This window comes from Thunnus maccoyii, chromosome 12 (assembly GCF_910596095.1).
Source record: "Thunnus maccoyii chromosome 12, fThuMac1.1, whole genome shotgun sequence".
Classification (NCBI taxonomy): Eukaryota; Metazoa; Chordata; class Actinopteri; order Scombriformes; family Scombridae; genus Thunnus; species Thunnus maccoyii.
The window spans coordinates 18847988-18865788 of NC_056544.1; the positions used below are offsets into that span (position 1 = coordinate 18847988).

At 39.0% G+C, this 17801-nt stretch overlaps 1 protein-coding gene across 1 annotated transcript in view; it reads right to left on the bottom strand.

Moving 5' to 3' along the window:
• The window catches only part of LOC121908702 (corticotropin-releasing factor receptor 2), a 37227-nt gene extending 20137 nt beyond the window's left edge, over positions 1–17090 (bottom strand). The window contains exons 1-2 of the mRNA XM_042428929.1: positions 16928–17090; positions 16695–16814 (exon numbers count right to left, since the gene is read on the bottom strand). Of these exons, the coding sequence (XP_042284863.1) occupies positions 16695–16814; positions 16928–17048 (241 nt within the window). The 5' untranslated portion in view covers positions 17049–17090. The remainder of the gene's footprint in view (positions 1–16694; positions 16815–16927) is intronic.
• Between the last annotated feature and the right edge of the window lie 711 nt (positions 17091–17801).

A 17801-nucleotide genomic window follows, 5' to 3' on the forward strand; every position in this document is an offset into this window, starting at 1 on the left:
ATCATATCATATCTCCAGCTACTCTAACCTGTCAACACTAACATGCCAACATCACCGCATTAAAATGCAACTGCTCCAAAACCCTTGATTGACCCAAGTTTGATCAAACGCGACGTGGCAGCTAAACCGCTTCACAAAAAATAATACTGTCCCGCCCTTGTCACATTCAGTTTGTTATACATTTTGTCAGAGGTGCTGATCCTTGTCAAAGAAAAACAAACTCCCCTTGCTCTCCCTGGCATTATCAGCACATGTTCCAAATGACTGGTTTAACTAAAATAAGTCTCAGGGCTATTTATTCTATGACAATATTTGATAATTCAACTATATTTGATCACAAGTCACGTGTAGATCACAAAGTGTTTAAGCTCATCTCACCAGGCAAGAGCTTTCTGGCACTATAGCTACACAATATTACTCTGATGCTCTGAGCTTCAGATATATGCACTGCCTGCTGAGTTCTATCAGTAATGAGCACATCATTGCTTAAATATGCTCATAGTAAAAAGCCTATTATCTTGTAACCTGTCCTGTCTCATTACATACATTTTTGTTTCTTTTTGCCAAGGAATATTTATGCATCTATTGATGTCCTTTGAATTGCTCCAGGAAAATAAAGCTGTTGCACTAAACAGCTGCATATGATATAAATTATATTGTTTAAAAGTTTAGAAATCAAATACACATGGACAACCTGTACCGAATTGCTTTGTTTTGTCATCTGTTTCCTTTGTGAAATCTGTTACACACCCATGTCTTGTATAAAGGGAACAGCCTAAGGGGGAGGAATAGCTCTAAAGAAAGACGCTCAAGCTTTTTCTGTGTCAAACACATTTGTGGTTTGTGCTGAAACGTTAGCGACATATTTTTTTGCTGACAAAATTAGACGCCCACTTCTACCATAAAGAGGCAGTTGAAAATAAATCTCAGGAACATAACTAACGTGGGTGCAGATTTCAGTTTGATACCAAAAAGACCAAAAATCATTTGTATGAAAGCCAACAAGATGGAAGGTAGAATCATGCGCAGGGGACCAACCAGAATAGAAATCTCTGCTGCCTGTTTTGTTTTCTCGCAGTGACTGTAAGCCTCTGTGCCACACTCTTCCTCCTTCACCTGACAATTGAGATGGCAGTTGGAGATGTGGCTGCAGAAATGCTGCACTGGGTTAAAAGAGAGACATTTCTCAAAGTGACTGTGTCCTGGTGCACTGTCATGGACCACCTTACCATACAAGCTGTGGTCAACCTCCACTGATCCAATCAACAAAAGACATATGGGGTTTGTCTAAAAGCTTTGGCTGCTTGCCTGACCAACCTGCTGAAGGAATACAGTCACATGTCAGATGTCTTTATCCTACATCCATGCTTCACAAAGAATGCAGGAACAACTTTCTTGGAAACTTAGGAACAAACAAAAAATCACATTCTTATTCAAAAAAAAAAAAAAAAGGTTTACTCCAATGGCTAGAAAAATACATGTTTTTTTCATGCACTGCCCCCTGAGGATAAAGCAAGTGTGCAGCCGGAAAGTTGTAAAGAGCTTCACTGCTTTCGGATGAAAATTTCCCTTCCTTGCTTAAATTTATCCCAGTGGCACTTGCAGCTCCCTTGAACACAGATATATAGAAAGCTACACAATTTAGCAAAAGGCCAAGAAACCAAGAGAACAATTAGCTTTTAATGCTTAACCCTCCCATCAAACATCTGGCTCTCAGTCAGGAATTGTCAAGTCATGAATAAACTGATTATACAGAACAAGAAAAGCTGCCAGTGTAACTACGAGGAGAAGTGGCCTAACAACATGTAACAACAGCTCAATCACAGACACATTCTTACCATGGTGTTATCATTCTCTTACTGTTTCAAGAGTCCTCAAAAGCAGATTTTTTATCAGTAAGACACCTGCAAAGTCACACAGCTTTCTTTTTAAAAAGCTTTATGTAGTATTATCTCTGTATTCAGATGAGAAATAACACGATATGACTAAAACAAATCTTTTAAATTATGTACAGTAATTGCAACCCAGAATTTTTACTCCCCAGATATGGGATCATTAGGTCACTCCACAATCATTGTAAATGGAGCCAAATGCTAAAAAAAAAAATCATCCAAGCATAGAATATGTTAACAGCTTCATTACAGACCAGGGATTACATGCATCAGTGGTAACGTACTGCAGAAGCAATGTTCTCATGAGCTAAGCATGTAATTATTAGTGATGATCCATTAGTAGATCTAACATATATTAGCATACAAATAAATGCTAGGGATGTGCATTTTCACTGGCTAAATGTACATTTTGGAGACACAGAAGTACGCAAAGGGAAAGTCCAGTCTCTTTTCACTCGATTTGACCTTAACAGTCATTTTGTAGCCTAAGTGTGTCTCAAGCAGCCTTTCCTCCAACATGATGGAAAGTATAAATAGGCATTATTGTCATTTTTACTTCTTGTCAATGGGTTAAGATGCATTCTGCAAATTTACCCTTGCTTGGGGCCCCCTGTCATTTAAAACCATTGTTGACCATTGTCAATCAAGGCTCAAGGTGCAGACATACCAAATTCATTGACAGATGTCAAGTCGACGGATCCCATTCATTTTCTATTTAAAGCAGGAGATCTGGCCGCACAGTGCATAATGAATATGGCACGATGAGTTGATGGACCGACCACCATATCTAAATTTATATGATCATGACTCATCCCGAACTTTATGCAAATAAGGTCCATCCAGCAGAATGCAGCCGGCTTACGAAACTCAGATCAAACTATCAAACTAGGCAGTGCTGATCAAATATGAATCAAGATTCTGTTACTGTTCTGTTAGTCTACTTTGCAGCTGTAAAATGAGAAAGTTTGTAACGTGGCCACCTTGTTGAAAACCACAGAGCAAAAACCAAGCACCGTCCAACTCATGGTATGTCATCCACCACGTCACACAACGGCCAGGGCGTTCAGTGGTCCAGTCCATCCAGATGCATCCTCACCGACGTCTGTGTGTCTGCACCATCAGTGAGTTAAAAGCGCAGCTCTGCACCATGAAAACTCAGTCGTTAGCTACTGTTGTTGGCCAGCCCCCAGTAGTCAGTGCAGGCCGACCCAGCAGAGCTCCCAGTGTAGCTCCTATTGTCCTCCAAGTTAAGTTAACGAGACTGGTGACCATTGTCAAATGTATTGCCGGGGCCACAGCGGGTGACATAGAATCCCATTTAAAACTGCTGGCTAAGGATAAGCGTAAATATGATAAAATTATTATTCATGTTGGCGGTAATGACTCTTAGTTATTGCAATTGGAGGTCACTAAAGTTAATGTTGAGTCTGCGTGTACTGTATATATGCAAAGAAAATGTCAGACTCTGTAGTTTTCCCTGGGCCCCTGCCAAAATCGGACCAATGATGATATATATAGCCACATGTCATCATTCAACCACTGGCTGTCAAGGTGGTGTCAAGCGAATGATGTGGGCTTTGTAGATAATTAGCAGACTTTCTGGGGAAGACCTGGTCTGATTAGGAGAGACAGCAAACATCCCACGTTGGATGGTGCAGCTCTCATATCCAGAAATATGGCCAAGTTTATTAATAGACCAAAAGCATGACAACCCAGAGTTGAGACCAAGAGGCAGAGTTGCAGTCCCACACGCCTCTCTGTGGTTCTGTTAGAGCAGTTACCCACCTAAAACCCCATAGAAACTGTGACTTCCCCCCAATCACTTAAATCAATTAAATCTAAAATAAACAGAAGAGGCATTATACATAGAAATCTAATACAAATTAACACCACCACTGAAATAGTACAACAGAACAGGTGAATTAAATGTAGACTTTTAAACATTAGATCTCTGTCATCTAAAGCTGTATTAGCAAACAATCTAATATCAGATTATCATGTTTATTTATTTTGTCTTACTGCAATCTGGCTGTGTCATGAAGAATATGTTAGCCTAAATGAATCCACTCCCCCCAGTCATATTAATACTCACATTCCTTGAGACACCAGCCGAGGAGGTGGAGTAGCAGCCATTTTCAATTCAAGCCTATTAATCAGCCCTGGACCTAAACTTAATCATAATTCATTTGAAAGCCTTGTTCTTAGTTTTTCACACTCAACCTGGAAAACTTTACAGCCAGTTCTATTTGTTATGATGTACCGCGCTCATGGCCCATACTCTGAATTTTCATCGGAATTCACAGAGATTTTATCATGTTTAGTCCTTAGTACTGATAAAGTAATTATAGTGGGCGATTTTAATATTCATGTGGATGTTGATAATGATATCCTTAGCACTGTGTTTATCTCATTATGAGACTCAATTGGTTTCTCTATCTCAGAGTTTAAATAAACCCACTCACTGTTTTAACCACACCCTCGCCCTTGTTCTGGCATATAGCATAGAAATTGAACATTTAATAGTCTTTCCACAGATTCTTCTTTTATCAGACCATTAATTTCATAACTTTTGAATTCCTGTTACTGGACTACACGCCATTAGACAAAAAATGTCTTCACAAGATGTGTATCTCATAGTGCTGTAGCTAAATCACAGGAAGTGATTCCATCAGCATTTAATTCAATTTCATGTCTCAAAACAAAGGACGGTTATGCTAACTTTAATCCCTCTCAAATTGATCATCTTGTTGATAGTGCCGCAGGCTCACTGCAGATAATACTTGACTCCATTGCAACCCTCTAAAAAAGAAGATAATAAAACAAAAGAGGTTAGCTCCATGATATAACTCCCAAACCCACAAAAACTTGAAAAGATATGGCGTTCCACCAAACTGGGAGAATCTCTCTTAGTCTGGCAAGATAGAATCACTAATGGACACAGGGCACCATTTCGAGTCAGGCACCGGCAAGGGGAGGAGGGGTACTGGTATGGGCTGCTATCATTATGGATGAGCTAGTTGGACCTTTTCGGGTTGAAAATGGACTGAAAATCAACTCCCAAACCTACTGCCAGTTTCTGGAAGATAATTTCTCCAAGCCGTGGTACAGGAAGAAGTCCTCAGCATTCAAGAAGGCCATGATCTTTATGCAGGACAATGCTTCATCACATGCATCCAAGTGCTCCACTGCTTGGCTAGCCAGCAAAGGCCTCAAAGATGACCGAATAATGACCCGGCCCCCTTCCTCACCTGACTTCAATCCTATTAAGAACTTGTGGGCCCTTCTCAAAGATGACAATCATAACAATGTTACTTATAACATTCTTTCTCAGCCCTGGAACTCAAACCATTTTATGATGCCCCAAAAATACATATATTTAAATAATTACATAATACCATAAACATGCAACAACTAATCAACTAATGGCTTGAACTAACAACTGCAAGTCAACTAGGAAAATCTTTGGTAGGCCCTAAAGACAATACACCTCTTTGAACAGCATTTGGGAGGCTGTGGTTGCTGCTTCAGAGAAAGTTGATCGTGAATAGATCAAGAAACTAACAGACTCTGTGGATGGAAGGTTCATGGCAGTTACTGAAAAGAAGGGTGGCTATATTGGTTATTTATTTGTTACACTTAATTGAGAATAAACATGTGATTTGGGAAAAATTCTTTTTGTAATTTAGTTGCCTAATAATTGTGCACATTTAGCCTATATATCCCCCTGAGAAAAACAAAACTATTTTTTCCTTTGTTAAACATTCAGGTTTGGGGTTAAATAACAATTTGGATTGACTGGGAGTATTGTATTTATTCAACAATACAAATGAATTATGAGGAATACAATTTGCCTAATAACTGCGCATGCAGTGTAGTGTAGAGAGTGATGTTTTATATCTTCTGAAGGCCTCGGAAAACATACCAGCTGCCTGTGACTTGGTGACCTGATCAGGGAGCTGTGCTGCTCTGCTTGAGCACCAGAGGTTTTTTTTTCTCAGAGGCATAATAGAGGTTGAGCAACCTTGTGGAAAATATGCCACTTTACAAAGAATAGCTTGTTCAGTTTTGGCTGCATTCAAAGACATCTTGGAATAGGGTGACAGCAGACAGCTGGATGTTTCTGAACACATTCACATTCTAGTTTGATCCTGCTGGAACTTTTAAGGATATTTTATGTCTCTTAACATATCAATTGAACAGACAAGACTGACAAATTATAAATTCCTCCTGAGAAGGGATGGGGGTGGGGGCTGTGATTGACACTGTGATGGTTCATTGAGTTTCATAATGAACTAATGGGAAGGAACACGATGTACATACAGTACGTGACAGAAGTTTTAATGTCTTTCTAGCTTACGCCTTATGACGAGGTTGTATAGCCATCACAAACATCCTTGAAATAAATTAGTATTTTCAGTGAGTATTTTCAAGAAGAAGAGAAGTGAAAAGAAAGTGACTTTTCTCAGTTCAATGCAGAGGAGAAGGGGGCAGGTTTTGTTTGAGTTTCAGAGTCAGTCGCCTTGAATTGCTGGACTTATGCAAGGAGGTAGAGAAACTGTTATTATTACCCTAAGTAAAGATTTTGTTTTTCTTGTATACAATATATGAATATGCAGATTTGGAAGGTTGTGAAGGTCATTCCTGGATTTTTAAGTTTATGATCCAGGATGAACAACAAGTTCAAGCAATGATACACTGTATAGTTCAAGGTGAAACTTTTATTCATATTCATAATTACTTATGGCTGTTTAATGATGGATTAACAAAACGACAATGTCTATGGTTGCAAAAAGAAACATCTCCACTTTTGTCCAATTTCTTTGCTGTATATATTTAAATATGTTTCATAAGTCATTGTTATTCACTATACCATGTCTATGAGTTTAATGCTTTATTATCTCAAGGGGACAGAGCTAATGATACAAACAGGACTGCAACTGCTGATTATTTTCTTGTTTAATTAATGAATTTTGTCCATAAAATATCAGAAAATAATGAAAAATGCCCATCAGCTCAAGGTGACATATTCAACATAAAACAGAAGACATTCATATTTGAGATGCTGGAAGCAGATACATTTTGCTTGGTTTTTCTTTTTTAAAAAATGATTAAAACAATGAATTATCACAATTGCTACAGATTAATTTCTGTTGATTGACTAATTGATTAAACCCTATCAATGTCCAGTTTGATCCAAATACAGATCAAAATCATTTGGATGGTTAAACAAACATTGTACAGCTTTGGATACAAGTAGCACACATCTTATAAGCATCAAACTGCTACGGCAGTGAGAGGGAGTTTGGGAAACTGTCAGTCCATTTCCTCTTGTTTAGCAGGGAACACTAGATCCCTCTTAAAAAACATTGTGCCTTTAGTGATGACCACTGAAGCAGACAGGCCAACAGACCCTTAGGAAAAGTTGCTGGGTAATCTTTTACTCACAGCTGTGTCTCTTAAACTATCCCATTTCTCCTCATGCCCTCATGGCACATTAGGAATAACTCCAATTGTAGGTCATAGATTCAAATGTTTGCCTGCGTGTTTGCTGTCAAACTCTCACACCTCACAGCTACATTGAAACCAGTTGGTGAGAGAAAATGAGCAAAATGGCGTGCGCTACAAGTCTCTGGCCCTGAGGGAAACCAACAAGCCAAACATGGAGGATAGCATGTCTGGATAATGAGAACATATTATACTACATTACACAACTAAAAAGCATGCATATGCTGTCAGATTTTATAAGCAATTCATTTATAGTAGGTCATGACCATAAGAAAAAACTCTTTTCAGTCTGACCGTTATTGTTAAAATCAAACAATTAATTTGTATTGGTACTGTGGCCTTGGTACCACAACATAGCACTCCCAAGACATGTAACCCTGCCTTCTAGCTTGCTTTGCCGAATACATTTTTGCAAAAAAAAATTGCTTCCTGCATTACATTCACTGGCAACAGAAGGCCTGAATAAAGGGCAAGTGGACTGGCTTTAGATTCTTGAAATGTTTTACCTGCCTTCCTTCTTCATGACCTGTATGACTGAGATTCTTCACTGACATTCACTGGCAATTTTTTTTTTTTTTCAGAAGGATGATGTCCTTTTGCACATTGGTCATGAGGAGAAGGTCAGGGTGGATGGTTAGACAAAGCACAGGGCTTATACAAAAATATACAAAATGACATACATATACAAAAATGCACCATGCTTTAGTTGGCAGATACTGGAAGAAATACATGTTAAATATGTTGACAGTGAAGACTTTGAATTAGAAGTGAAGAGTTTGCATTTTATTTCAATATAAACATTTCCTTGTTATGTTGATTTAAAAAAAGTGAAATCTAAGTGGTATTTATTTTTCTACAAATATTAAATGTAAATTAGTTATATATGAAAAAGAGGTGCAGTGGTTGTTACATGTTTTATATATCATAAACTCATAGACAGGGGGATTTACTGTGTACCTGACTAAAATAGCCAGAGATGCAGCCAATAATGTTGAAACCTTTCATTTGACTTTAGACTTTAGGGCAGTTCCTCCTGCATGCAAGCTTCATTGAGGAATATGAAAAAGACAAATATAGTTTAAACTCTAGTAGTTAACTGATCATATGTAAACTACAAATGTGAAGGGAACACACCAAAACACTCTGAAAGTGTGTCAAAAAGTGAAGAAAACTGTTTAACAATGATAACACAAACAAGAGTAGAGGGAGAAGCATCTCCAGAAATAGACGATGAGAAAGACATAACGTTATTTGACGGCATTACACTGGTGGCCACAGAACCGCAGGAGTTTACAAGTGTTGATCAATACCAGAGACCACTGTTACCTCAATGGGTGCTGAGATTTTAGGCTCTCTTGACAAGCAAGGCCCGTCCTCTGTGTTTTGATGTGTGAAAACACTAATTTGGAGTAGGATAGGCAGGGGTGTCAGGGATGCAAGACACAACATACCCATCTATCAAGACAGGATTGGTAAATCAGCATCCTTTGGAGAAATTGTCTAGACTAAACGTGACTGACTGCCATATAAGGCAACCTTGCATTTAAGATCAAGAACAATTCATTGTATATTTCTTTTTTTTTGCAAGGGAAACAATCAAAGACTGGTACTTGACTAACTCTTCTGACTGCGATTATTTGAAGGTCCCATATTTTACACTTTTCCGGTGTTTTATTTGAAGTCTTGATATCATAAGAAGATATTTTTGTGGTTTTAAGTACCAAAAACCATCTCTGTGTAGTTTTACATCTCCTCTCTGAAGCCTCTCTCTGGAGCGCTACAGAGAACAGGCTGTTTTGTGTCTGTTCAAAGTCCCGCTCTTCTGCTTGGCTGACTGTTTTCTGAGTGACACATACCCAAGCCAACCACAGGTAACAGATTGTAGCCTAGCTTGTAGCAAGGAAAACCAGGGCTCCGGGTAAAACTCACTGATAAGTTGCGTGACGTCACCCAGAGTGGTTTTGAAGTTCAAAGTGGGTGGCTCCGGCCATCACCATATTGGCAGTGCCTGACTCCACTTAACTCCGGGCTAAGAGGTGGAGCTGAGGTGGGCCAAATGAAGCCTGGCTGCTGAGACAAGCCACCTAGTGGCTAGCGAACTGTCACTCAAAGCAGCCCCATCCTTAATTATGCATAACCTTATGGCTTAATAAAATTTAAACGTGTGAGTTATAAAAAAATTCACCCCTCGTACAGTTGTCATGAAAGGGGAAATTAGCTATAGAGACCAAAACTGTTTTTTGTGCCAGGCTATAAACATGTTTATTTCTGCTGTAAAGTTGGGCATTTTAACATGGTGGTCTATGGGGATTGACTCGCTTTTGCAGCCAGCCTCAAGTGGCCATTCGAGGAACTGCAGTTTTTTGGCACTTCCGCATTGACTTCATTTTCCAGCCCCGGAGGTTGCTGCTTGGTCTCTCCTCTGCTCCGCTCCATGTGTGTGTTGAGGAGCAGCCCTGCCCCCAGTGAAACACAGAGAACAGAGGAGAGGAGAGAAACTAGCGCAAACATAAATGACAGCAAAACGCAGTGGAGACTCTCACACTGAGCTTAAATGAAACAAGTGCACATAAATTAGGTAAATAACATAAACATATTTTGTTTCTTTCAGGAGGGGCAGTGGTCCCATTGGAGGAGCAGGCCAAAGGCAAATGCTGAGCGTATAGTTTTAACATCATAACCTTACAGAAGTCCAGACAGCTCGTTTAAAGCACAGTTTCTGAATACGGGCTGTGGTCATCTCTCTGTGGACTGAGTATTTTGATACTTTCACAGTATTTATGTAGCACCTGGACCTGCTTTAAAATCAAAAAAGAAATAGAAATCTCCCTCTATACAACATGGGACCTTTAAATAACACAAGCTAATCCCTAAGAAGAGGTCCTCTCTCTACTATTTGGATGTGAGTATTGCATGGGTCTAGCTTAAAAATGGCTGTCCAGCTCTTGCACTGTAGTGTAGCGTGGATGCTGAGCCAGTCCTAAGTGCTGTCAGAGGAGGCTGGTGCTGATTGACTCCCATGGGGAATTTAGTGTGCAATGGCTAGTAAAATGTTTGCTTCACACACTCGACCTGAATTTGTTGACTGACTAACCTCTTACCCAGTTTCACCGTGAAGAAGTGGATCAAAGGTTTCAAGGGGGTACATACACCACAGGGGAGGTACTTTACAGAAAACTTTGGTGCAATCATTGGATTCAAAAAAGAAAAATACCACGTTGTAACAACTAGAAGTGTGTGATTCCCAGCATGAGAAACTGTGCATGGGAAGTTAATTGCGTCAGTTAGGATGAGTGTCTAAAATATTAAATAAATATAAATTTCTGTGGTTTGGAAATTTCTGTGGTTTGGAAATTTCCAAACCAATACAGTTCAACTGTTCACTGTCTGTATACTGCCTTTGCATGCCTTCTCACAGCTTTTTAAGTTAGAAATGTGGATTTCATTTTACTCCTCCACAAGGGAACTCTAGGGACATGACTGACAAGAAGAGGCAAAGCAGCATTATGGTCATTTAGACTGTCATCAAACTTTATAGTGGTAAACATTAGTGAGTCATTAAATTATGCAGACAGTACATTGAGTAAGCTTTTGACAAGCGGAAGGATTTCTATTACACTGCTTGAGTAAATGTCCTCCATTTCTTTAATTGGTTAAAGAACCATACCTCCTGACAGTATCTACATTACTTCTTCAAACACTTCTAAACGATTTGTGCCAAGAATCCACTGCTTCAATGTCACCGGTGGTTCAATTTTAATAAGACATTTATCCCATTCTCAATGAAGCATCTTATTCATTGTGACTTCCATGTTTTCTTTCATGCAGTTTTCTAGTGGATTCTGATAGATAAAACCATGCAACAAAAATGCACATATGCATCACCGTGAACTTCCTACGCTTTTGATCAAGAAAGCCAACAATTTCATGTTTAATGGTAATACCTGCCACGATGTATTCACCGTTCTATTTCAGTTTAATTTTTGCCTTGGAAAGACCAAGGTATTTTGCACAGACTCATCTCCGACTTAAAATAAAACATCAAGCTGTGTTCCCAACATGCTATGCTGCAGCAGCTCCGGTCCTTTCTCTGAAGCTGATAAACACTGCAACACTGATATGACTTGGTCTTTATTAATCCAGATAAGAAAATCAATAACGTTCCATTGTAGGAGCAGCAATCCTGACTTTGAGCTGTGTTGACTAGAAAGGTACATTATGTGCTAACAGGATGTGTCCTCGGTGACAATGAACAGAGGGACAGGGGGATGAGGTGTGTTTACCAAAGGAAGAAAATGTGATTCACTGAATAATTACAGTTACAGGTCTCTGGGTTCCACTGAACAGAGAAAGCAAATGGGCCACCGAGATATGGCTTGAATTTGCAAAACTGACACTCCGTTGTTGATATCATTCATCTATACCGCTGTGAACATCTTGTCTTGCCTGAGGCTTGACAGAAAGCACGTCACATCGTAGTGACAAAGCAGAGACAATGAATGACTTAAAACCACATCTAACAACTCTGCCCCAACAGTGGTGATGTGCATTTCATGTAAACCAGAGACCTGAATAAATGCACACAAAAAAAGGGACACGGGAAGATTTAAAAATGCATAAACCTCTTAAGCCACTCTGCACAGACATTAATATTTATATATGCTTGAAGAAATGGAAAGGAATTTATAGCCCCTTACCTGTGCAGGCCTGTTAAGTCTACGAAAACTCTGATTTTTGTAGAGAATTGCACCATTTTGCTGACATTAAACTTACTCAGCCGTTCATTTTAAAGTACTACAGAAAACCTATGAGGTTCCACAGAAGATATGGCATTTACAGTATATCCCACAGTGTTCAACAACTGGGAGAACAAAGTACTGGGACAGTAGTCCATCCTGGTTTACGCTTTTCTAATATGCAGGCCATTAAACGTTTAGCTCTGAGACATACCAAGGAAGCAAATGGAAGAGAATCTGCTGTAAGCCCCATAGGTCAGATCTTGTATGTGGCCAAAGAGAGTGAATTAAAAAGAACATGCATCCATTTTGCCTTAGTTTGCAAACAATGTGAAGCAGCATCACATCAAATTAATTTTCTAATTGTACTTTTAGAATCTCTGTGTAACTGCATTGTCTTAATTAACACCTGCTCGGGTGATGTTCAAGCCTACATCTATTCTTAGTCTGACCTATTTTCTCGTTTAAAATTTTTATTTATCTACGGTTGCAGATGGGTGCTGCTAATGAGACCAAGCAGGTTCAAGATAATCACCTCTATTGTCCCATGTCACGTTATTGTAAATCTAAAGTATGCAGAATCTCAAGTATCAATTATGCAATCAGGAGTTTTGCAAATTGCACCTCCACTGTGTTTAACCAGAATCTGCTTTATAAACTGCTCTACTTGCATTAATGCATTAATCCTGATACAGTTTTTCCTTGAAATTTAACATCCAGATGATTTCCTTTGAGGTAATCACTTACATAAGTTTCAGTTTTTGACATAATTTGTCCATATGTGCTCTATCTGCTTTATCTTCTCAGAATAATCCAAAAATACTATTTAACTGAAATTAGAGTGAAATGAATGAAGAAACATCAGTGAGTTGTGTTTTTTCGGTGATGTACATGTGGAGACCTACAGTATTGAGACCTTACAGAGTTTCACACTGCAAATACAGTACATATACAGCATGTGGTAAAAGGTCATGGTGCAATGTGGCAGTGCAAGGTACAGTAATGTACAGTATTTTAAAACAAAGCTATATGTAACATTCAACACCCATAACCATAATTAAATGATATGGCTGGAGATTTTCTGTATTTCTTCTTTCTATATTACATTATTGTCAACAAATCTCAAACATACATGCAATCTCAAACATGTTGTTCACTCCTGATAAAATCTCAGTAAAGTCATTTCAGTGTGCAGTGGTTAATTTTGATCTTCACCTAAGATGTTCCTGTGACCAGCACCTGATTGAAAATACTGATTGTGCATAGGGAGTTCTGTTCACTATTAAAAACACGTCAATATGTCACACCACTGCACTGTGTGACCTGTTCCTTAACCCCGCAGAGCATGGGCAGTAGTTTGTTCAGAAACGGCTCCAAAGTCTAATGACAGCAATCACGTTTTCGGTCTCCAGAGAGTAGTTCAATGTAAAGCAGACGCCACACAACATGTGGTGGTTCCATTTAAAGAAGCTACATATTACAGCTTCTTGACTTTGTACTACATTGTAAATTTCTCAAAGAAACTTCTCAAACAAAGTCAAGAGGCTGTGATATTTTCTGCACAAGCTAGTGAGGTACTGTTAAGTTAACCACATTCCCGCACATGTGCAGTAGCATCTGCTTTACACACACAATGCTTGTTAGTAGGATGATTTCATTGTTGGTTTGGCTCTGCACAAGATTTGTTGACAGTAAGAAAAACATAGAAAATTGTCAGTCTTATCCTTTAAATATCCAGCTAAGTGAATATTTATTGCTGTACAAATGATATATTCATGAAAAAACACATTGAATCAAATACTAAATTAATAAATACAGATTTTCTATAGTATACTTTGCAGAACAGTGCCAGAGATTTAAACCTATTTTTGATCTTTTGAGAAGTGCATGCTAAGACTAAGCATGCGACATCGCGCTGCAGTCTCATCAACCTCCCCCAAAGACCTGCATACATCGGTGCCATAATCTACAGAGACTGTAAAGCTCTTTCACATGATCAAAAGTGCATTAAAAAGCTTCTCACAGTGAATTCTCACCAGCCAATTAAAATTCCTGATCGTGATTCCTGTGGGGCCTTGTTTCACATATGAGAATTGATCATAGACACCTAAACCGATCAAGTATGCCACGGCGGCTCTGATATAACTATTCCATAATCCACAAGTCCATTATCTTCCACTACAATTGGACAGCTGACAGTCCCAAGATACTTCAGTGAATGTGTGAAACAACTGTTAAAATACCCTTTGTTATATGACTGCAAAATATACATTCCTTCATATCCCATTACTACATGTTGTTCTCAGTTCTCGGTTCTCAGTCTTGGTCATAATGTGTCAGGAAAAATCAACAATATTAACAGCTCTAAAATAGAATGACTTGTTTACACACCATTGTAATGATCATTAGTATTTCTTGACAGAAATACGCTATAATGGCATCTACCCTTATTTCACACACATTAATAAACACATGTATGTGACTTATCAATTTTAATCTACCCTCTAATCTGTGGTAAAAATAAACTCACACTTTTGATTATAAATGTTGTTGACAGCGCAAGAATAAAAACTGTACAATCTGCCGTCAGGAAGACTGATCCCTATAATTACCTTAAGCATGGGCTCTACACAAGGGAACAAAAGAAAAAAAAATCTGTCATCTGGTCCATTAACTTAAGTTTAAAAGAGTTGACTTTTTCTTTTATTACTGCACTCATTCTTTCTCTTTTGATTTGTCAAATCTGTTAAAACGAGCAGGAGGCCACAGGAGATGAATTCACATGATCGCCTTAGAGATGCACATATATAATTCCATTATACTAAAGCCAAATGTTACATTTTACAGAAATATTCAATCACTGCGATCCTGCCGCAATATCTAATCCTCATCCTGTCAAAAATATTATTATATCGATCCACAAGGGCATCAACAAGTGAAGGTATACGTCAGAGAAGGTGTTAGCACATGTTGTCATGGCAAATGACTGAGCTTTTCACACCAAGTGGATCAAACTACCAGGTATGTCCAACTAATACCGAGCACCAGCAGGGCAAAGGGTAAATCAATGCAGTAAGAGGTGACTTGGTAGACAGCAGGGTGTGTGTGAGTGTGTGTGGTGGGGGGTTAGTGGGCAATGACACTGCACCTAAGCCTATTACTCGGATAACAGCTGTGTTAAAAGAGAAATCCAGCCTCAGACACAGTCACCCTGAACTCTTGTGCTTGAAGCATTACAGGAGTTATTTACTAAAATGAATGGTGTAATTTACTTTTCTGAGTGTTTCAACATCTTCATCTGTCTTATGATTAACACATAACACAACAGTGTTGGTGTGGTTGAGAGCTGTGATACATTTTTTCGCAGCTCTTGGCAAAACTGTTGGCTGATACAGTTTAATTTTGGAATTGCTTACCCTTTCAAGCCAGCAGATATAACCATCCCTTCTTCATCTCGCTGTTGATTTTATCAGCAAGTTGAAAGTGTTAGTTGGCTGTTGTTGGGAACAACAGATAGTGCAGGTGACTTTGACTGCAACTTTACGCTTTAGGCTCCAAAATTATTGAAATTGTTTCGATTCCGGTTGGATCTTTATCAGGTCACAATGTATAAAAACAGTTACCACACTCATAGATATAGTATACCAATGGGTTGTATGCATGAGTTAAATAATGACAGGGGTGGTTGAGGTGCAGCTGAAATGCCATTAATCCAGCCTTCTGAAATTGCTGTGGCCTAAATTCAGCAGGAGGAGACCGCATGAATGAACTCAACTAGGTGGCCAGAAAATGGTGCTGCCGGGCTGATAGACCTTCAGCATACATGCTGTTTTTAAGGCTGTTGCGAATGAAAAAATATGCATCTTTGCCTGTTTGTGTGGTTTTGTTCTTTGCCTGTTTTGTTTTGTTTGTTAATTATTGTTGAGCATAAGTGCAAAACTACACATAATGGTGGATTTTACTGCTGGTGTTTCTTTCTATATGTAAAAGTCCACTAGACCACAAATATCAATATGATGTGACATTGTCCATGTTGTCCAAGTTACTGGCCGGTTATCTGATGGAATAACCCAAAATTCACAAAACCAGACCAAGAATTGCCATCACAAGTAGCTCTTTTTAATGAGGATTGTGAAATTTTGTTGGATTTGTCCTTTAATATTGCGTGAACAAGACACATGCTCATTGTGGTGCAGCTGTTCCAGTGACGGGAGGTGTAATGATCACTCAGTTTCACTGCCATCATTTCATGTCAGAACAGATGGTAGTTCAACAGACCAAGAAAAGGAAAATCATCCAATTATGAATGAAAATTCATATTTGGGCGTCACTGAGTTGCTGGATTTGTTTGCTGTCTGTGTGTTCTTATACTGAAGGAGTAGTTACATCTGCCCTAAAGATTTTTATTTATTTATTTTTACCTTTAATTGAAATTAGCACATCTCTGCCTCCAAATATCTCTTTTTAATGATTGACAAACCAGCTCTAAAAAAAAAATCTCGCCGGTTTTGCAAACAAATGCATGATAAGGAACTTTTGCCATGACAGTTAAATATCTTACTCGTTGTGTTGTACTTCACCCCATTGATGTACTCAGGGCAGGGTCTCTCTACAATCCTCCCGGTGCTGCTCCGTGGCCAGCAGGTTCCAATCTCATCGGTTGTGGCATTGCAATATAAACCTTGGATAAAAAATAAAGTAAAACAAAAAAGCGGACGCTTAGGCTATAATTTCGATTGTTTTCGAAAACACCTCTCAGTGTTGAACAAGAAAAATGAAGACATTCCATCTTACCATCAGTGCTCAGCAGTGACAATGAAGCGTTTTCCAAAAAAGTGTCTTGAAAAGCATCTATCAAACTACAGTTAAGGTCTCCGAGCTCTCCAAATATGATCTGATAAATGGTGGCATCCATGGTGCGAAGCGCCGCTTTAATAATGAGATTAATCCCAAGTCCGAGCAGAGAAGATGGGCACACTGAGCCCAGCGGTGTTCATGGGGCTTGTGAATCGGAGCAACAGTAATGACAAGTAGAGAGCCCAGTGCTCCTGCTGGGAACCGCGTCCCTGGCCAATCACAGGCGCGGAACCGCTCATCCATCCACATGCTGCAGCAACCCCCGACGAAAGACAGCCGACACAGCGAACTGACCAGATCATGGGCTTTGTCACTCTGACATTTCACACCTGCCACCCACCTGTCATGATCATTTATGTTGGAAAAAGGGCTCCTGCATTCACATGAGAAAGTGTGGGTGAGATATAGAATGAAAGGCACACCTGTTGATGAGTGTTGATGTAACCTGAATGTGCAAGGCTGTACTGACAAATATTTTTAGAAAGCAGATCATTTACAAGATACAAGAAAAAAGACAACTAATGTGTCCCACTGTCAGAAAAGACGCAATAATTGTTATTGCCAGCTTCAACTCAGTTATCACCTTCAAATTGAAAGTTTACAAAAAGATTTTTCATTCTCTCTTTAGAAGGCCTTATTTTCTGGTTAAAGTTACATAATACTTAATGGCTTAATAGGTTATCAATTAATTTACCTGTTAATACCTACAGTAGGTCTTAGGTAATGTTTATGAACATCATGCGCTTCTGTGCTCTAAAAGCCAATAATCTATGTTTGCTCCACAGGCAATGACTGGGGCTTAATGAAGTCC